This window comes from Dendropsophus ebraccatus, chromosome 15 (genome assembly GCF_027789765.1).
Source record: "Dendropsophus ebraccatus isolate aDenEbr1 chromosome 15, aDenEbr1.pat, whole genome shotgun sequence".
NCBI classification, from domain to species: domain Eukaryota; kingdom Metazoa; phylum Chordata; class Amphibia; order Anura; family Hylidae; genus Dendropsophus; species Dendropsophus ebraccatus.
In genome coordinates, this window is record NC_091468.1 from 11,002,095 (window position 1) to 11,024,889 (window position 22,795).

At 44.2% G+C, this 22,795-nt stretch overlaps 1 protein-coding gene across 1 annotated transcript in view; it reads left to right on the forward strand.

Moving 5' to 3' along the window:
- Positions 1–22,795, forward strand: part of USH2A (usherin) — a 504,580-nt gene that overhangs the window by 21,286 nt on the left and 460,499 nt on the right. The window contains exons 3-6 of the mRNA XM_069955428.1: positions 2,337–2,472; positions 6,166–6,229; positions 12,168–12,459; positions 21,468–21,652. Of these exons, the coding sequence (XP_069811529.1) occupies positions 2,337–2,472; positions 6,166–6,229; positions 12,168–12,459; positions 21,468–21,652 (677 nt within the window). The remainder of the gene's footprint in view (positions 1–2,336; positions 2,473–6,165; positions 6,230–12,167; positions 12,460–21,467; positions 21,653–22,795) is intronic.

Below are 22,795 nucleotides of genomic sequence, written 5' to 3' on the forward strand. Positions count from 1 at the left end.
GAAAATGCACAATTTACAGAAATTGTAGCTTGTAGTATCCAGAATAGTGTTTGGAATGTAATCTACAAGCCACATAATGATCCTCAAAAGCAATTTTGCACCCCTTAACTAATACATCTGCATGGTTTATCCATGATCACGGCACCCGCTTGTCTGATAACAATCACGAATGGGAGACAATTCAGGTTTTTTTGAAGGTAATATATACCCAAGCGTTAAATGTCCGCCGTGTTGTGGGATTAGAATCAGGATATAACAATCATGTAAATATAATTTGCTATTGCTGAGGATTTATTTTATTCTAATAGACACATACTCGCCATTGATTGCTTGCAGTCTTGTAAAATATAAGTACGTAATAAACTAAAAAGCCATTATCGTTTTGTTGGTTTTATATCCATAAAATTTCTAAACGCAACTTCCAATGTTTTTGGAGGAGATAAGGAATAGGGGTTAATCGCGTGTGGTGGCGATACTGGGGTTCATAATAAAGACTTCTTAATTGAATGCCGATCATAGTGAATACATAAAAAAGAAACAAATACATAGAAAATTTGTAATTTGAAAATCAAGCAAGTTATGGCATAGACAATTAGTTGTTGTCAGCTGTAATTCAGGTTCCGAACTGCTGACACTGTTAGATAGGTGTTGGCACATGGTGCCTCTCATATATCTGTCTGTGCTTCCATAACAGTCAGAGACACATTCTCAAGCTTTTAAAATGCTGAGTGCTGGAATACCTTATAACTCCCCCTACCATCCCTGTTTATTTGATTGACAGTCAGCTGAGTCCCAATCAGCCCCCAGCACTTTAGGGCCTTGGGAACGCCCCTTTGACCCTTTGCACAGAAAAATAAAAGCCCTTTCCTACGGTATGGAAGCACAGACATGAAATATAACTGGAAGAAAACAAATATTATTCAGAGTGATCCTGGGGCTCAACATAATTTTTTTTTTTATTGATGGCCTAGCCTTAGGGTAAGCCATCAATATCTAATTGGAGAAGGGTTGACTTCAGTCACTTAATAATAATAATAATATACACACACAATACAGGTAAAATTTATATTACATTATACAATAAATTAAAATAAAAACGAGACCTGCTCATGATAGATTACAGACTAAGAGGACTGAGGGTCACACAAGAGGCAGTAAGGACTTTATTTGCCAATGTTCCAGTCATTTTACATAGTCGCAAAGTACTAGGTTCAGGTAGAAAGTACATGGTACCAAAGGGGTTTTAGAGATGATGGAGAAGGGATTAGGGAATGTTATAAGCACACATGAAGAGATGGGTCTTCAGGGCAAGCTAGAAACTATGGGTGTTGGAAATAAGTCTGAAGTCTTTTGGTAAAGCATTCTAGAGAATTGATGCAGCACGAGAGAAGTCTTGCAGACGGCAGTGGGAGGTTCTGATTATGGAAGATGTTAGTGTAAGATCATTAGTGGAACACAGCAAAGCACGGGGAGGATGGTAGGTGGAGATGAGGGAGGAGACGTATAGAGGGCAAAGTGGTGGAGAGCTTTATGAGTTTGAACTGTATTCTGGATTTGATGGGCAACCAGTGCAGTGACTGGCACAGGGAGGGCAGTCACTGAGCTGATGAAAGGGAATTCTGGCCTCCTTTTAGTGCTGCAGCTTCTTAACTTCTTAAATTAATCAATTACCCTCAGGATAGTCCATAAAAATAAAAAACAAAACTTGAAGACTTCCTTTAAAGCCTATAAAAGAATTGCAAGGAATGCCAGACTGTAGTGCTACTCTACCCACCAAAAATAATCCAAAGAGACAACCGGAAAGTGGTCAATCCAAATTTTTAGGTGATAATAAAACCGAATATGTTTTACTACTCTTATAGTGAAGAGACGAGATTAATGAACATTGCGCATGCTCAGGTGCAACCGAACCCAGGCGTGCGCCATATGATTACTGGTGGCTGAAGAAGCCTAAGAGAGTCTTGGAAAACATGGATATAGCCTATGCATCCATGTTTTCCATGCATCCAACTATTTCTTCCAATGGCCGCAGGCAAATGCCATACGCTTGGGCTCGGACACACCCTGGCTTGTTTGACGCTTATCTCTAGTGAATATTACATGTAGGTGTATCAGGTACAAAGTTCTGGGCTGTGCCATGTTGGGATTCATTCAAGGGAAGCCTGAGGAAGGACATCAGCCCAAAACATTCCTACTACCATGTCTATACAATAATAATTTGGAGTGCTATCCTTTTAAGTATTGTAGATAAATAGTCCATCAAGAAAATATATTAAAGGTCAAATGTCTGCATACCTTTATGGTTAATTGATTTTTTTTCTTTCTTTCTGTGGAAGGTGCATTATACCAAGATAGTTTTTTTCATGGATGGACCTGAAGAAGATCTAACACCATTTGAAGCAAGATTTCTGATCGATCCCATTTATGAACCCGCTACTGGGAGTTTTATAAGACTTGGACAGAGTATAAATGGTACGCATACCCCTCCTTCGGCTTCCATCCCGATATAGGAAGCATCAATCTTGTGTTAATATCCTGAAGGCATTCTACTATACAGGTCTTGATATGATTACGATTGATAAGTGATATGCAAACTTACAGTAAGTTCGGGTGTGGGCAAACTAATCAGCATTTGATACGATAAATTTATAGAACAGAGACGGCACTACAGGTAATGCAGCATGGGATTCCGCACGAATCATCATTTCATATCAGCATCCCTGGTAAGATAGCACAGTTAGGGTGCGTTAACAATATGGAATCTGGGTGGAGAACTTCCCACAGATTCTGCCGCTTTCCGCCACTTGAATCTCTGTCTGTCCCAAAGACTTCATTCTATGTTCAGGCGGATTCCGCCATTCCACCCAGAGAATTTACAAGTCAATGGGGAGTGAGCAGCGGATTCCGTAGTGTGAACACACCCTAAAGGGGTAAATGTCTGCAACCTGTTGGTTAAAGCCAGAGAATAGGTTATCATCAGGATCACTAGTGGTCTAGGGCAGTAGGAGGTCAATGTCTGTATCCCTGGTGGTCTAGAGCTCTGAATGGGATAATGCCTGTTTTATTATAGATCTAAAGGAACAGCACAATGTGAGGAGGAACCGAGCGCTGACCTGACCTTGTTCCCCACTCACTGTCTGTGCTATTACACGGACAGACATCGAGCAGGGAGTAACCGGGGGAAGGGGGAGGGTTTGCCAGGAGGGCTTCCAAGATGATCTTTAGATCGTTCATCTGGTCCATAGAAGATAGCGGTGGTCTGCTGCCAATGCTCCTATCACGCAGAGCATTAGGCAGCAGTCCATCACTATTGTCATCATTTTTATTCAACATGTAGGAAGACAACGATCAGCTGACGTTGTGCATGTTGGCTGATCGTTGCCTTTTGTCATTGCCTATTACACCAAGAGATTATTGGCCATAATGGCCAAATACAGCCAGTAACTGCTTGGTGTAATAGGGCCTTTAGGAAGAGAGGCAGCTGCTGCCAACATACCTGGTGGCCTAGGGAAGTTATGGGGTAAATCACTGTATCTCTTGTGGTCTAGGGAAGTTATGGGGTAAATCACTGTATCTCTGGTGGTCTAGGGAAGTTATGGGGTAAATCACTGTATCTCTGGTGGTCTAGGGAAGTTATGGGGTAAATCACTGTATCTCTGGTGGTCTAGGGAAGTTATGGGGTAAATCACTGTATCTCTGGTGGTCTAGGGAAGTTATGGGGTAAATCACTGTATCTCTGGTGGTCTAGGGAAGTTATGGGGTAAATCGCTGTATCTCTGGTGGTCTAGGGAAGTTATGGGGTAAATCATTGTATCTCTGGTGGTCTAGGGAAGTTATGGGGTAAATCACTCAATTTCTGGTGGTCTAGGGAAGTTATGGGGTAAATCACTGTATCTCTGGTGGTCTAGGGGAGTTATGAGGTAAATCACTGTATCTCTGGTGGTCTAGGGAAGTTATGGGGTAAATCATTGTATCTCTGGTGGTCTAGGGAAGTTATGGGGTAAATCACTCAATTTCTGGTGGTCTAGGGAAGTTATGGGGTAAATCACTGTATCTCTGGTGGTCTAGGGGAGTTATGAGGTAAATCACTGTATCTCTGGTGGTCTAAGGAAGTTATGGGGTAAATCATTGTATCTCTGGTGGTCTAGGGAAGTTATGGGGTAAATCACTGTATATCTGGTGGTCTAGGGAGGTTATGGGGTAAATCACTCGATTTCTGGTGGTCTAGGGAAGTTATGGGGTAAATCATTGTATCTCTGGTGGTCTAGGGAAGTTATGGGGTAAATCACTGTATATCTGGTGGTCTAGGGAAGTTATGGGGTAAATCACTGTATCTCTGGTGATCTAGGGAAGTTATGGGGTAAATCACTGTATCTCTGGTGGTCTAGGGAAATTATGGGGTAAATCATTGTATCTCTGGTGGTCTAGGGAAATTATGGGGTAAATCACTGTATCTCTGGTGGTCTAGGGAAATTAAGGGGTAAATCACTGTATATCTGGTGGTCTAGGGAAGTTATGGGGTAAATCATTGTATCTCTGGTGGTCTAGGGAAGTTATGGGGTAAATCATTGTATCTCTGGTGGTCTAGGGAAGTTATGGGGTAAATCACTCAATTTCTGGTGGTCTAGGGAAGTTATGGGGTAAATCACTGTATCTCTGGTGGTCTAGGGAAGTTACGGGGTAAATCACTGTATATCTGGTGGTCTAGGGAGGTTATGGGGTAAATCACTCGATTTCTGGTGGTCTAGGGAAGTTATGGGGTAAATCATTGTATCTCTGGTGGTCTAGGGAAGTTACGGGGTAAATCACTGTATATCTAGTGGTCTAGGGAGGTTATGGGGTAAATCACTCGATTTCTGGTGGTCTAGGGAAGTTATGGGGTAAATCATTGTATCTCTGGTGGTCTAAGGAAGTTATGGGGTAAATCATTGTATCTCTGGTGGTCTAGGGAAGTTATGGGGTAAATCACTCAATTTCTGGTGGTCTAAGGAAGTTATGGGGTAAATCATTGTATCTCTGGTGGTCTAGGGAAGTTATGGGGTAAATCACTGTATATCTGGTGGTCTAGGGAAATTATGGGGTAAATCACTGTATCTCTGGTGATCTAGGGAAGTTATGGGGTAAATCACTGTATCTCTGGTGGTCTAGGGAAGTTAGGGGGTAAATGACTGTATCTCTGGTGGTCTAGGGAAATTATGGGGTAAATCATTGTATCTCTGGTGGTCTAGGGAAGTTATGGGGTAAATCACTGTATCTCTGGTGGTCTAGGGAAATTAAGGGGTAAATCACTGTATATCTGGTGGTCTAGGGAAGTTATGGGGTAAATCACTCGATTTCTGGTGGTCTAGGGAAGTTATGAGGTAAATCACAGTATCTCTGGTGGTCTAGGGAAGTTATGGGGTAAATCACTGTATCTCTGGTGGTCTAGGGAAGTTATGGGGTAAATCACTGTATCTCTGGTGGTCTAGGGAAGTTATGGGGTAAATCACAGTATCTCTGGTGGTCTAGGGCTATGAAAAGGTCAATACCAGTATCTCTGGGGGTCTACAGTTTAGAGGGGGTTTAGGGAGACCATGCAAGTGTTATAGATATGCCATTGCAGTGCCAATCTGGACGTGGGTATACAGTGAGGTATTGAGGGTGTACGGTTTCATAAAAGAATATATTTTTCCAGAGACAACACTTCCTTGAAAGTGAAGACGTCCTTTCTGTGAGGGTGCATTAAGGATTCTCGTGTTTGTACCACAACAGTTACCTATTGAAGGTCTATGATTAATTGAAATCTAAATGCTCTAAAGCATGCCGTAGACACTTGGAATTGGAGAACACTTTTTAGTCTTTATGTTACGTCTTTAAAGAACAATTGTACCTATCTCTTCAGTAATTAAAGGTGGCAGCCGGACCGGCTCATTACTTCAGCCTAATGAGGCAGCCTCCATACCACCTTGCTAATCAGAATAAAGGATGGTACAAAACGTTCTTCAGAGAAAATATGAATCTTACTTTTATAGTAAAGAATGAGGCTCCGTTATCATTAGTTAGTACCGCAAGGCCGTGACACAGATTAGACTTATAGAAGAGCCCCGAGCTTTAAACCGTTAATTCTTGGATGCGTTAATGGGAAGAACCTCGAAGAAACTCATCTATGTATTTATATGTCCATAGGTTCAAATCAGTTTATTGGAAGGATGCAAGACTTCCGGTTGTATCAGGAAGCACTAACAAACAGGTAAGCCGAAAAAATGTATCCACTTCTATTTAAAAATCTCGCTTCTTCCTCTGGCACTTTCTGACACCAGTTGATTTGAAAGAAAAAAAATTCTGCTGGATTACCCCTTTAAATGAGTACTATTTGCACAGGGACATGTGCACAGTTTTGATCCCCACTGATCTGGAGTTAAACAACAGCACCAACTGCCTCCTGGGATAAATACAGCAGTTATCTGAGAAACATTCAGAAAGTGGGCGGAGCTATGTAAATGAGCTCCACATAAAAGCGCAGGAGTGACAGGAATTCCCTGGGTCGAGTTGAGTGGAGCTGTGATAACAACTGTGGAAAGTTTTTCTTGATCAACTTTTCTCTTCGAGGTACTATACACTGGGGGACAAGTTATACAGACCCCCTTAGCATCTTTCAGGATCTGTTCTATTATGGCCTGGAGCCTGGTCCAGATAACCAGATAAAAAGACTCTCATCCCACTGGGTTTGTGGTTCACTACTATTCCAAGTGACCCAGCTCTGGCCGACTGCCATCTTGGAAGGTACTCTGCAGATAGAGACTGTAATGTTAAGTGCCTTCTGTTTCAAGCAAAGACACCTCAAAACTTTGACAATACCATGATTAGCTCTAGAGACAAGAGTGGCAACCCACTCATCCAATCACTGGCCGCCATACTATCTTGTCCCAGTCAGCCTGTGATTGGCTAAGTGGGCTGTCACTCCTGAGACAAGAAGGACATCCTTCTCAGCCAATCACTGACTGACTGGGACAGGACAGCCCCATGGGCAGTGATTGTCACAAAAGAAGACAGGACCGGAGAAGAAGGACACTGGGGAAACGCAGACAGGTAAGTATGATGAGTGAACTTTTGTAACTGCAGTAAAACAGCTAAACACCTGCAATTGTTAAGCTGTTTAGTGCAATTTTTTTAAAGTTCAGTTTGGACAAACCCGAACTTTAAATTAAAGTTCGGAGTACGACCATTTTTTTTTTTTGGCAGGTTTTGCCTTCTTAAAATCAGCCATCTCTAGTGTGGCGGGAAGATCAGGTTTAAGTCTTGTGAAAACACCACCGGATTTATTAAGGGCATGAGACACATCAAAAAATTTGGTGGTTTGGGAAATTAACTTATTGATGGTTAGGGTTGTTGAAAAACTGACAATCTTATTTAATACGTTCCAAAGTACACTATGTAATTCTCTCTGAAGAATCCGAATTTATCCTTTTTAACCCCTTGCCGCAAAATGACGTTCCTGGAACGTCATGTAAAGCAGGTAGTTCCCGCAACATGACGTTCCAGGAACGTCATGGCTTCCCTGCCTCCCCCCGCAGTCCCTATAGAAGATCGGGCAGCAGGAGGATGCTATGTCACACAGCATCCCCCTGCTGCCTCTGCCCGGAGGGGAGCCGCGCTCCCCCCGGGCAGTTAACCCCATAAACGCTGCGGTCAATGCGACCGCAGCGTCTATGGGGAGATCGGGCGATCGGGCGGCGGGGGGAGGCTGCAGCACGTTGCCTCCCCCCACCGCCACAACTAGTATGTCCCCCGGCCCCCTCCCCTTGTCTCCCGATACCGGAGATCACCGCTATTACCGTTATAGCGGTGATCTCCGGTACCGGGAATTACTGCCGCCGCCGAGAGCTTTCATATCCCCCCACCGTGAATCCACGGTGGGGGGAGATGAAAAATGTCCCCTCAGACCCCAGATCAGCCCCCCGATCAGACCCCAGATCCCCGTACCCGGGCGGCCATCAGATCCAAGATGGCCGCCCCCATCCCTGCGATGTTTGTTCGCAGGGATGGAAATAAATTATGATTAAAGCCCCATGCTCTCCGCCACCGGAGGTAGCGGAGAGCATGGGGCAGTGATCGGGGACCCCCCCGTGTGGTCCCGGAGCAGGAGATCGGCGGTATATACTATATACCGCCGATCGCCTGTTCCCAGTGCTGCCGGCACTTTTTATCCCCTGTCACCATAAATCATTGGTGACAGGGGATAAAAAGTGTTACAGTGTCGCCCCCCAAGTCGCCCCCCACCCCCCCTGTCACCCGTCCCCCAGTCACCCCCCCTTCCCCATATACTCACCGGATCCACGGAGCTCCTTCCTCCTCGACGTCCTGGCTGGTTATGAAGTGCGCATGCGCTCCACAACCAGCCAACTCTGTGACAGAGACCAATTTGGTCTCTGTCACTGAACTATGATTACTGTGATAGAAAATATCACAGTAATCATAGTAATACAGTGAAACAAATGTGTAAAAGTACAAAAAGTGACAAACACACAAAAAAATAAAACACACACTTTTTTTATTATAGTAATAACTGCAGTTTACTCCCAGATTATTCCTAACCCCCCAAATTACCCGTAACCGCCCCAGGTTGCCTGTAACCGCCCCAGGTTGTCCGTAATCACGCCAGATTGCACATAACCGCCCCAGATTGCACGCAACCACCGCACGTTGCCCGTAACCACCACACGTTGACCGTAACCACCGCACACTGCCTCTAACCACCCCACATCGCCTCTAACCACCGCACACTGCCTCTAACCACCCCACGTCGCCTCTAACCACCGCACACTGCCTCTAACCACCGCACGTCGCCTCTGACCACCCCACGTCGCCTCTGACCACCGCACGTCGCCTCTAACCACCGCACGTCGCCTCTAACCACCCCACGTCGCCTCTAACCACCGCACACTGCCTCTAACCACCGCACACTGCCTCTAACCACCGCACACTGCCTCTGACCACCCCACGTTGCCTCTGACCACCGCACGTCGCCTCTGACCACCGCACGTCGCCTCTAACCACCGCACGTCGCCTCTAACCACCGCACGTCGCCTCTAACCACCGCACTTCGCCTCTAACCACCGCACCTTGCCTCTGACTACCGCACGTCGCCTCTAACCACCGCACACTGCCTCTAACCACCGCACGTCGCCTCTGACGACAGCACGTTGCCTCTTACCACCTCAGGTTGCCTCTAACCACCGCACGTTGCCTCGCCTCTAACCACCGCACGTCGCCTCTAACCACCGCACGTCGCCTCTAACCACCGCACGTCGCCTCTAACCACCGCACCTTGCCTCTGACCACCGCACCTTGCCTCTGACCACCGCACGTCGCCTCTGACCACCGCACACTGCCTCTAACCACCGCACGTCGCCTCTGACGACAGCACGTTGCCTCTTACCACCTCAGGTTGCCTCTAACCACCGCACGTTGCCTCTGACCACCGCACGTTGCCTCTGACCACCGCACGTTGCCTCTGACCACCGCACGTTGCCCCTGACCATCCCACGTTGCCCCTGACCACCGCACGTTGCCCCTGACCACCGCACGTTGCCCCTGACCACCCCACGTTGCCCCTGACCACCGCACGTTGCCTGTAACCACTGCACGTTGCCCTTAACCACCGCACGTTGCCTCTAACCACCCCGAATTGCCAATGACCCCCTCCAGATTGCCCATAACCACGCCAGATTGCCGTAACCAACCCAAATTACATATAAGCACTTTAGTTTATCCGTAACCAACCCAGATTGTCCGTAACCACCTCACGTTGGCCGTAACCACAGCAGGTTGCCTGTAATCATCTCAAGATTACCCGTAACCACAGCAGGTTGCCCATCACCACCCCAGATTACCCGTAACCACCCCACATTACCTGTAATCTCATTTTTTTATTGTATTTTAGTAACTGCGCTGTTCTAATAACTATTACTAGCTGAGGTTTTGCTCCAGCAAATTGGCGCTCCCTTCCTTCTGAGCCCTGCTGTGTGCCCATACAGTGGATTATGCCCACATATGGGGTACTGTTCTACTCAGGAGAACCTGCTTTACAGATTTTGGGGTGAATTTTCTCCCCTGTTCCTCGTGAAATTGAGAAATTTCAAACTAAAGGAACATATTATTAGAAAAATTCGAGTTTTTCATTTTTACTGTCTACTTTTGAATACTTTCCTCTAATACCTGTGGGGTCAAAATGGTCACCACACCCCAAGATGAATTCTCTGAGGGGTGCACTTTCCAAAATGGGGTGACTTATGGTGAGATTTTACTCCGCTGGCACTACAGGGGCTCTGCAAACGCACCTGGCGCTCAGAAACTTCTTCAGAAAAATCTGCACTGAAAATGCTAATTGGCGCTCCTTTCCTTCTGAGCCCGGCTGTGTGCCCATACAGTGGTTTATGCCCACATATGGGGTACCGTTGTACTCAGGAGAACCTGCATTACAGATTGTGGGGTGAATGTTCTCTCCTGTTCCTCGTGAAATTTAGAAATTTCTAACTAAGCAAACATATTATTGGAAAAATTAGAGTTTTTCATTTTTACTCTCTACTTTTTAATACTTTCCTCTAATACCTGTGAGGTCAAAATGCTCACCACACCCCAAAATGAATTCTTTGAGGGGTGTACTTTCCAAAATGGGGTGGCTTATGGGGAGATTTTACTCCGCTGGCACTACAGGGGCTCTGCAAACGCACCTGGCGCTCAGAAACTTCTTCAGCAAAATCTGCACTGAAAATGCTAATTGGCGCTCCTTCCCTTCTGAGCCCGGCTGTGTGCCCATGCAGTGATTTATGCCCATGTATGGGGTTATGGGTTTTGGGGTACTTTTTTTCTCCTGTTCCTTGTGAAATTGAGAAATTTCAAACTAAACTAACTGACACTACAGGGGCACTGCAAACACACCTGGCGCTCGGAAACTTCTTCAGCAAAATCTGCATTAAAAAAGCTAATTGGCGCTCCCTTCCTTCTGAGCCCCGCTGTGTGCCCATACAGTGGTTTACGCCCACATCTGGGGTACCGTTGTATTCAGGAGAACCTGCGTTACAAATTTTGGGGAGCTTTTTTTCTCATGTTCCTTTTGAAAATTAGAAACTTTAATCTAAACGTATATATTATTGGAAAATTTAAATTTTCAATTTTTTTACGGCCTGATGGTGAACACTTTCCTCCAGCCCCTGTAGGGTTAAAATGCTCATTATACCCCTAGATTAATTCTTTAAGGTGTCTAGTTTCCAAAATGGGGTCACTTATGGGGGTTTCCAGTATACAAGCCTCCTAAATCCATTTAAAAAAAGAACTGGTCCCTAAAAAAAAATCCATTTTGGAAATTTCATGAAAATTTGATATATTGCTAATAAATTTCGAAGTCCTGTAACACCTTAAAAAAGTCAAAAATGTTTACCAAATTATGGCAGAATAAAGAAGACATATTGATAATGTGATTTAGTAACTAATTTATGTGCTATGACTTCCTTTTTTAAGAAGCAGAGCATTTCAAAGTTCATAAAATGCAAATTTTTCAAATTTTTCATGATATTTTGATGTTTTTCACAAAAAAAAACACAAAGTAGTGACCAAATTTTTCCACTAACATAAAGTGCCATATGTAACGAAAAAACAATCTCAGAATCGCTAGCATACTTTAAAGCATCACTGAGCTATAAGCGCATAAAGTGAGACAGGTCAGATTTTAAAAAATTAGCTTGGTCATTAAGGCCAAAACAGGCTTTAGAGGCAAGGGGTTAAAAGAAATCAAAATTTTTGGAGAAATTTGGAGTAAATTTAATTCCGATAGAATCAATTTGCTGATCGTTAATAGCTACTATTAAAGGTCAGGCCACACATTTCGAGGGGTTCACCATGACTGTAGATAATGTGTCATAGACTACTGTAGTTAAATGGAGACATAATAGAAATCAGCTTTGGGTCAGCTTCTTCTGGACCGCACAGACCCCCAATGGTTGATCTTTAGTCTATGGTATGGTCATTGAGGAACATCTCTTGACTTATCTATTCTGTCACCTCTAAACTCACGTGTTCTTTAATTATAAAATGCATTGATCTAACGTCGCCGTTTGCCTTCTTATCACTTGTTCATTTATATCAGTGTAGATTTATTTCTTGGATAACCTTGCTTTGCTTTTCAACAGAGAAATCTTGGAGGTGTTCTCTGGAAAGTTTCCTCAAGTTCCTATTCAGTCAGAATGCAGATGTCCTGGCAGCCATCCCCGTCTTCACCCCCTGGAAGGAAATTACTGTCTGCCGAATGGGGTCTACAACACAACCAAGGATAAAGTGTTACGGCTAAGTCGAGATGCACACCCTGTGTCTTACATAAATGATAATAATCTTCAGACCACATGGATTTCTTCAATTTTATCAGCAACAGACTTTGAAGAAGGCCTAAATATTACACTGGATTTGACCAATGGACAATATCAGGTGAAATTCTGACATTTCTTGGTTTTTATAGATGATTTAACAGTTTTGCTGTATAGACTGGGGTAGGTTGAGCAGAGTCATCTCGTTACCAGTTGTAATAGCGCAGGATACCTTAATAAGGCAGAATAGTAACATTACACATAAAATAAGTCTCTATATCCATCTCTCCTATAAGTTCCTTCCACAAGTCTGTAATCCATCACTTCCTGGAGACTGTAGTGGTTCATAGACATTTCATTTTCATTCATTTCAGCTGCCATAAATCACACTCACCTTGATTCATTGCCTTTATAGGAAATATAGAAAGTAAATGTGTGCCTCAAGTATGGTAACTCCAATATGGAGGGAAGACGGATCGGTTACGTTGAATTACAACACCAATCCTTTTATTTTGGAAGGGGCATAAGCTGCTGTCAGAGGTTTCTGCCAATGGTTTATTTCCTTCTACCCATTGAGAATAGAGATGAGCGAACCGAACTTCAAGTACCCAGGTTACAAACTTTGCAAAAAGTTTGGTTCAGTTTTGTTCGCTTCACAACCGAACTTTTCCAAAGTTCATAACAGACCCATTCCAAGATGGCGGCTGCACAGTTTACTATACTGCTGCTGTTATATAGAAAACAAAAAAAGAGCCTATGCTAACCCTTTCCATGCTCCCCCAGTGTCCTCTAGCTGTCTCCACTTCCGAAACAAACTCCTCCCGGGAGTGACAGTCCGCTCAGCCAATCACTGACTGAGATCAGACAGTGCTGTGGCCAGTGATTGGTTGAGCAGGCTGATACTCCCTGAACTGCCGAACCGCATTAAAACAGCTTAGTTGCATAGCTTTTTTAGTGCGGTTTGTTTAAGGTTCGAATCGGACAAACCCGAACTTTGCTGCAAAGTTAGTTGAACCTGCGGAACCAAACTTTTAAAATGTAATTAAGAGCATACATATGCTCAAGTATGTCGGGGGAAGATCTATTGAATAGGAATTACTATTAAAATTGAATGGTCACCTTATGTCATGCAAAAAGTGCAGGAAAGGTTAGGAACTTTGACTTATGCAGCAGCATGCATGTCGCAAGCAGTAATTCAGATGGTTGCTTACTAACCAGCTTAAAGTGCTTCTACATTCTCATGTATACCCCGAGTCAATGTTCTAATGTTCTGAGACTCCTAGTCAAACACTGACTTGAAGAGAAAGCCACCCTCCAAAGGAGTCCGTCCGGCCATTTTAAAAATGTGACAGACGGCAGAGGAGAAAATAACAACAAGCATTGCATACCTCTCCCCGCATCCACAATGCACTGCCTGACCGGCCCCGGGAACCCACCAGAAGGATTGTCATCATCACAACTCGGGGGAAAAAAAATACCCATCCCGATTGATTGACGGCCTGCTCAGCCAATCACTGACTGATCGGCAAGTCCATCTACTGGGTTGTGATACTGGCTCTGCTGTAGATCCCAGAGCCCGTCAGGGGTCCCAGAGCAGCAGTCCAGCGCTGGCGATGATCAGGGAGAGGTGAGTATGTGTTAGTTTTTTTTATCTTCTCCCCCACCACTGCTGTTTGAATTTTTTTCCCCGAGACCAGACTTCTCCTTTAAATTGCCACATGTTTTTATAACACTCTCCTCAAGGAGAATAAGTATCCCTTTGGTCCCATATATTCTTATAAACTGTTTCCTTTCCTGATTGGCAGAATGGCTGCATGCTGCCTATAGGAAGAGGAGGGGCTAACCCAAACCAAGGTCGAGCAGTAAAAATCCAATGTGCCCAAACATTCTCCTATGTAGCAGCTTAAAGGGATTTCCCATCCCAACCAGCAGGATTATACTTGCAGGACTTGTTGAGGTAAATATTTTCATAAATACATTCAGTCTTGTCTCCTTCTACTGAAATGATTTATAAACACCAACCATACCACTGCTTTTAGAGTAGAGCGGTGGTCGGACAGTTACCTAGACAATGAGGAACAATCAACAATGGGAGGGGAATCATATCAGTAGAAGGAGACAAGACTGAATGTTTTTATAATATTTACCTCCACCAGCCCTTCAAGGTTATATTTTTATTATTTCAGATGGGAAATCCCTTTAACTCTCCATATCTGCAGTCTATGGTTTCTTTATTATTCATTGTATGAGATGCTCTCAGTATTTGTAGGTTTCGCTATCACTGATCCTCGTGTGAAGTGTCTGAGGTCATTTCAAATTCACCAGACAATAAAATTTACTAACCGTGGCAGCAGGAAGAGTAGATAATAATTTATGCCTCCTGGTTCTAGAAAACAAGTCGAACAATAGGTTTCTTTGTTGGAGCGAGGACATGGGCTATGCTCACTTGAGGATGCGACTAATGAAAGGGATATGATATAGTCATTGTCCAAGATGCCTCCCAATAAAATGGTGACTTGCCGACTCTGTGATATCACAAGTATTGGCTGATCGTGCCTTGATTGATTGTCAATAAACCTTACCGATCCTGCAGTCATGTGGATCCTACTGTTTATAGCCTTCTCTCTGTTAACACAGACAGTAGACAAGGGGACAGGTGGGGGGGAATAATATATGGCTGTAGGATCACATACAAGGTGTGACTGGAGTCTGTGCAGAGAACTTTGCAGGAAGGGTTCAGTTTTCCTATAGCACCTCTAGAGGTCAAATGAAGTATTACATGGTACATGCTAAAATCAGTGTGTTTTCAGTGTAATGCATGGAACCCCAGGGAGAGGGGCTATCTGCTCTGGATTATCACATTCTTACCAACATTGAGTAACCAAACTGGAGACAGAATACGGATTGCCAACTAAACCTAATGAAATGCCCAGAGACAAAAGCTTATTCTCCAGTTCCAGTATGTCGGGTAGGTTAAAAAAAAAAATAAAAAGGAAGGAAATGGTTATCCAGGCTTAGAGCAATGTGTGCGCTTTCTTCCAGAAATAGCGCCATTCCTGTTCTCAGTTTGTGGGGTGGGGGGGTTAAATTGTAATACCCAGAACCAACCTGAGGACAGGGGTGGCGCTGTTTTGCAAGAAATTAGCTGTGTTTTCTCTGATACCGGATAACCCCATTAAAAGGGTACTCCAGTTTCCACTGTTAAGTCAGAGATCATCTTAACCCACGCTGTGGACAAGGAGAGTCACAGTGCACGACAGTATCCACAAAAGCAAAAGGCTAGGAACTGATCCGGATAGAGCAAAGTTGCTAGAAGCCTATAAACTCTATCTCGCAGTGCGAGTGTAAGCAGGAATCCCTCAGCTTTGTTCTTTCAAATCAACTTGTTTTAGAAAGTTATATACATTTGTATTTTACTTCTATTTCAAAAAGTCAAGTATTCCAGTACTTACCAGCTGCTGTATGTCCTGCAGGAAGTGGTGTATTCTTTCCAGTCTGACACAGTGCTCTCTACTGCCACCTCTGTCCATGTCAGGAACTGTCCAGAGCAGGAGAGGTTTTCTATGGTTCCTGACATGGACAGAGGTGGCAGCAGAGAGCACTGTGTCAGACTGGAAAGAATACATCACTTCCTGCAGGACATACAGCAGCTGATAAATACTGGAAGAATGGAGATTTATTTTTTTTTTTTTTAAGTAAATTACAAATCTATATAACTTCCTCCTCATATGGGAAAGAGAGTTTATGAACCCTCTCAGGCTTCTGGTTTCAGGTGCAACCACATCCTCTGCACTGCCTATAGCTATGCCTCACAAACCAGATACTTGTTGTTGCAAAACTTTAAGTCACATCAAGCTTTGTCGTTCCAGCCATGATGGAAATTGTAGTTTTGCAACAGCTGGGGGGGAGGGGCATTGGTTCCCCATCCCTGTATTAGCTCCAGGTACCCTAAGCAGGTACTTGATCCTAAGACAGTATAAAATCAGTATAAAGAGATGATGGCTGTCATGTAGATGAGCCAGTAATTATACAGAACAATAGACCAGTTCTAAGGACGCACATCGAAATATTCACCGTCAGAAAACCGATTGCAACAATATCTTATTTGTCTTCTACCACTCCTGCCATCCATTCCATCTAGACCGAGCATTCGATATCCGCCGGTGCCTGCTCTGTAATTCCGCTCCTCTTTTATGGTTCCTGCAGATTAATAGCCTCCTAAGCTAAATACTTTATCTTTCAGCTCCCTCCTCTTCTGTATACATCCCTATAGTGATTATGATGTATGCTCATAATTATCCTGACTAGTGTTCTTATAATTCTTAGCTAATTAGTGTCGCTGAATGCTGCACCGGCAAAGTCAACAATGGTTAGAGCCGCCATCCGACCAATATACAGTATAACTATTCAATGCCACTTACTCTACAGGATTTCTTACAAACATCTGCTTACAGACTACTTCTGCTGCTATATAGTTTTGCATAAAACAGATTACAGTGACTGCATTGCATCTCTGAGAGCAGTGATTAAAACAAGGGGAAAAAGAAATAAAAGAATATGCGCTTTTTTATTTGTTATATCTTTTACAAGTCTATATTAAGTGGCAGCAGTAAAGGGTTTTGAGGCCTCTCTGCTGCCCCCAGTGGCTGTGCCGGGAATTGCAGGGATGCAGGATACAATCACCCCTGCTGTGTCTATGCAGAGATGGAACTTTTCTGTATGTAAGAGTTATAATGGGACGAATCAGGCCAATTTGGCGATTATTGCTCTGTGTAATAAAGACTAAGGGCCCTATTACACGGGACGATTATCGTGCGAAAAATCGATATATCGTTTGAATTTAAACGATAATCGTTCTGTGTAAATGCAGGCAACAATCGAAAAATCGTTCGTATGTCATGGATTTAAATCTGAACCTAAAATTATCGTTAATCGTTCGCTAATCGTTCGCTCAAGTTCCGCATTTGTTCACTAATCGTTCAGTGTAATTGCACATTGTTCTGCTGGGATCAGAAGGAGTAAACAATCTTAGTAACGATCTCAGAAACAATCCTATCACGATCGTAACTAATGACCATCGTCCTGTGTCATATGGTGAACGATTTCAGGTTAACGATACACAATCTCGTTGGCGATCCTTTATCGTTAGTCGTTAAAAATCGCTCCATATAATAGTACCCTCAGATCAGCAGATGACAACGATCATCATGTCTTTTGGTCCTGACCTACAATCATCGGCCGCCGGGTGTGCACCACTTCACTTAATAGCGATGCTCGGCCCACGGCTGATGACTGTTCCTCTGCCTTCTGCTCGCTTCCTGAACTGACCGCCTGCTCAGCCAATCACTGGCTGGGGCTACATAGGTAATTGATTGACTGAGCTGCCTGTCAGTTCAGAGACCTGCTCTGAAATTACAGCAGCGGCAGCAGAGGACAGAAGAACACTGCAAACGTGGAGAGGTAATGTATTAACGGTTTAAGGGCAAGGTCTGCACAGACATCACTAACTATGTCTGTGCAACCCAGCGAGCGCTGATCTAGCAGATTGGCGCTTGCTTCCAGCAGGCATCGGCCTGTCAAACACAGATTCCATTTTTCATTCCTTACAGACTCTTTGGAAAATGAAAGGAGGAATCTGATTGGTTGCTAGGGGCGACTGAGCCAGTTTCACTTTACACCATGGTTGATAAATCTCCCCTACGTGTCTACGTGTAGCCACCCAGTAGTTGTATTTTGAGGGGTTCCACTAACACATTAAGGAAGAAAGAAAAGTGGGTTCAGAAGGACATCAGAGAGGCCAGACAACTCAAAACAATTACAAGGAGAAGTCCAGGGGTGCTGTAATTTTGAGAAGAAGCGGGACGTGTGTGTTTGGGGGACATAATAAACAACACTACTCACCCATTCCTGTGCCTGTCCAGTGCAGGGTTCTCAGCCAATGTCACGACTCGGCTGATTGACAGCCTGCTGAGCCAGTTAGTGACTGGGGCGGGACGCCGCTTCAGTCACTGGTTGGCTGAGCAGACAGTCCATGAGCCGGGTCAGACATTTTCCTCCGAGTTGTAATGATGTCACGACTCGGGGGAAAACACCCGACCAGGCTCATGGACAGTCCGCCTTCTGACGGGGGTCCCGAGGTCAGTCAGGTGACTCATTGTGGGCACGGGGTGAGGTAAGAAACCAATCATGCTCTATTGCTCCCCTGCAACCTGACAAAAAATTGTTATGGCGGGACCTCTCCTTCAAGTCAGACGTAAACATATTCATAGAGCTCAGTAAGTATAGTCTACTATAGTCCACTCTATTGTCCATTTAGGCCCATCTCTAGTGTTGCAGAAAGGTTGAGAACCAAGATTCAGGTACAGGTACAGTCATGGTAATTTAGCTACACTTTTACTACATATTGGTATGAACCTTCTGCCATTTTTTTTTTTCTTATTTCTTTTAAAAAATTCTCAAGAATCTGTACTTGACACACCAAGTCTCACAGCCCTATAGATGGCAAAATTGATTCACCAGGTTCGAGAGTGATTTGCATCTTGGAGAATCAATAGAGCAGAGATTTTTTTTAGATATATTTGTTAATCCATAGAGATGGTAACACCATTGGCAACAAATTAGTCATTTACATTTTGGAAAATCAATGGATATATATTTTTTTATCATGTTTTATGTTTTTACCCTGTATATGATTTTTTCTAGAAGAGCACTGATTCCTTCAATTTAGATAGAAAAAAAATCCAAAGAAAAAGAAAACCTTTATTTTTGTGTAATTTCCAATTACATGGTGAATTAAATCTCCCATAGGCCTTGGGTTATGTTCAAGCCGTACAAATGCCTGATCACCCACTGGGACAATATTCTTTATTATTCACTTTTGCCTTATATAGTCAGTAGCGGCATCGAGAACAGACTCTGAATTGTATTGCAAACATCTGCTCCGCTCACAGAATCTTTTTCTTTTTTTCAATGAAATGCCTAATTTTTTTTTTTTTTTTTAACAATGTAACATAAAAAAAAAAAAACACAACAAAAATTAAAAGATGGAACAAATTAGATTGTGTATGGAAGAGAATAGGATGCAATAAACTCAGAATCCAAACTGTCTGGTTAATATACCTAAATGGACTCCTGACTTGGTTATTTGAACACTGAACAATCCCACAATTCCCCAGGAGCACATACACAACTAACTTTTGTTGCAGCAGCAGGAGGGAAAGCATATTACGCATTTGGCTTCAGCTCCAAGCTGACAAATTATATCTTCTTACATAGTGGCTTCTCTCTTCTTCAACAACAAAAAATGTTTTCAACCAATAAAGTTGTTTCGGGAATGTTTGATTCTGCAGGACCCCCCTGCTATTAATGCACCCCTCTACTAAACTGTTCATCATTCCTTAAAGAGGACCTGTCACCCCCCGTGCCGGGGTGACAGGCTCCCGACCCCTGTTAGCTCCCCCTATACTCACGTGATCCCGCCGGGTCCCGCTTCCTGAGCCGGTCGGGTCACGGAGATATCAGCTCCCGAAGCCTGGCGCGCGCGCTGACAGAAGAGTCCGATGCCCATAGAGAATGACGGAGCATCGGACTCCCCATTCATTCTCTATGGGCGTCTGACTCTGCTGTCAGCGCGCGCCGGGCTTCGGGAGCTGAAATCACCGTAACCAGACCGGCTCAGGAAGCGGGACCCGGCGGGATCACGTGAGTATAGGGGGCTCTAACGGGGGGTCGGGAGCCTGTCACCCGGCACGGGGGGTGACAGGTCTCCTTTAAAGGGGTATTCCCATCTCAGAAAGATAAATTGCTATCCACAGTGCCCACCAATCTTCAGCAGCCCTATAGAAACCCCATAGGCAGCATTCAAATCCCTGTTTACAGGATCAGCAGGGGTCCCTACTGATCAGCTTGCTACCCCCTATACTGTAAATAGGAGATATCCTTTAAGCCAGTGTTAACCATAGTAGCCTTGTTATCTGAACCATGGCCAATATGGCCACTTCTGATATCTTCTGCCTGTGACGACTGGAGTCGTGGATCCGCTGTCGATGGCATAAGCAGCACCAGCGAGCAGTGTCTAAGGGTAACATTACACAAAGCGATTTATCGACTATCAACGATTAACGTTAAACGAACTCAAACGACCGCTATGGCGAACGACCTATAATCGTTCACCCAGTTACACAGAACGATGATCGTTACTTATGATCGTTATTGCATTCGTCCTGTCATCGCCACTGCGTTCACCACTACTGTGAACGACCGACTGATGTCTTATTACATGCAAACGATTTGCAAACGATCAACGATAAAAATGGGTCTAAATTCTATTAAATGACCAACGATTTCTCGTTGGTTGTTTAATCATCTGCTATTACACTAAACTAGTATCGTTCAAATCCGAATGATTTAACGATTTTTCGAATGATAATCGTTCCGGGTAATACCCCCCCTAAGGGGCCACTCCATGGCGGGAAGAACTTGCTACAGCAGGCAACCCCCAGGTGGCTACACCTGGCTAGGCTTTCTAGCAGTGCCGGGTGAGGTGCAGCTGGAGACATGTAGGCAGGAACAGGCGGCAGGAACACAGCAGGGCTCATGGTTGGGACCACAGGCAGCAGAAACATGGCTGGAAGCAAAGGCGGCAGGAACCGGGGCCACATGCTAATGGGAAGCATGCAGAGGCTCCAACGAGTAGGGCAGGACAGGGCTGCAATTTACAGGGCAGAGTTGCAACCAAGTAAGGGTGCGCTGGCTCTTTAAATTTAAGCAGAGCCGGCACATGCACTCCCTAGGAGAGGGGAACAGGGAGCAGGAGGAGGCGACAACACGGCACCAGCCAGAAGATGGGGCAGGAGCGGGAGAACATGTGGGAACGTGGCCGGGGATTGCAGTGCGGAGCGGCTGTAATACTGCGCTAGTCACCTGTTTTACTGATGGCGTGAGGAGTAGGGTATTAGTAGACTATATATATATATATATATATATATATATATATATATATACATTTCAAATATCTGTGGAATATAAGATGCCGTCACTTTTTAGCAAGATATTTTCTTGCAAAAAAAAAGTGGGTCTTATAAAGTGAAAAAAAATATGTGTCACATAGTTCTCTTCTTTATTTTTCAGATCTTTTATATTACTCTACAATTTTATAGCCCAATGCCCAAGGCTTTAAAAGTCCAAAGGAAAAAAGACAGAACTTCTCCCTGGGAGGACTGGCAGTATTTTGCAAGTGATTGTCAAGACTTTGGAATGGAAAATAATGGCTTTTTACGAGACCCAGAATCTGTTAACTGTCTTCAGTTTCCCAGGTAGAATGAACTGCTGACGGTCTAATTCTTTGCCTTTTTTTTTTTTATGTTGTTTAAAGAATTAGCTTTTTTTTGTTATGTTTTCTGTATGTGATGCCTTAGTTTCAATGGGATCCTGGCCGGAGCGTATACAAATCGTATAAGCTCCGGCCAGGATCCTGTGCGGCCCCGCAAATAACTGACATGTCAGTTTTCTGCGGCTGTAATTCAATGAAGTGCGGCCGTAGTAAACCCTGTCAGATCACACTATGAAGCGAGTGGCTCTGGCCGCTCGCTTCATAGTGTGCAGGGGAAAGCTCTAATGCGGGCGCCCGTTGATGCACCCGCATCAGTGCTCTGCGGCCGGACAGATCATCTGGCCGGTACTTTGATCCGGGCAGAGACCGGCTGTTCCGTGACCCGGCCGGGGTCACGGAACGGCCGGTTGTTCATGGTGTGTGAACATAGCCTAATACAGTATGTGATGTAAAAAAAAAAACATTTTCAAAAAATGTTCTCCCAACTTAAATTTAGTGATGAACAAATGTAAAATATGATTTGTATAAATGATTCAGATAAAGATGACATTAATAGATGGATAAATAGACTGACACAGATAGATAGATAAACTAGGTATAGTTACCTGTCCCGGTGCCCCGCTGCTGGACCCTGTTGGCTGTCTTGTGAGCTCCCAGCCGGCTACATCACCACCCGGCTGACGAATGTCCCGCTCGGCCAGTCAGTGACACCGCTGAAGTTGCTGATTGGTGGGCGGGCTAAATCCCACCATTTGGTGATGTGGAACCCAGGTCATAACGTACCTCAAACTGGGGGAGAAAATGATAGCCAGTGGGGTCTGGGAGCTCTGTTATGCGGTGCAGCGTCGGCTCCAGGAATAGTAAGCATAGTGTGTTTTTTATTCTCCCCCACCCCCTGCCCCTAATAATTTTTCAGTTCCCCGCTGGACTTCTCCTTTAACAAAGACATATTAAAAATGGCTAAATTGTACCGGGTCCTCAAAGGGTAAAATACCCCAGACCTAAATCAGATAATAAAGAACTATTTGACTGACAAATATTTCACTTTTGGAAAACATGACTTTTGAACCACAGAAGTTTGGGTGTTTCAGCTGAATCATAGAGGGGCAAGGGTTTCCCCCCACTG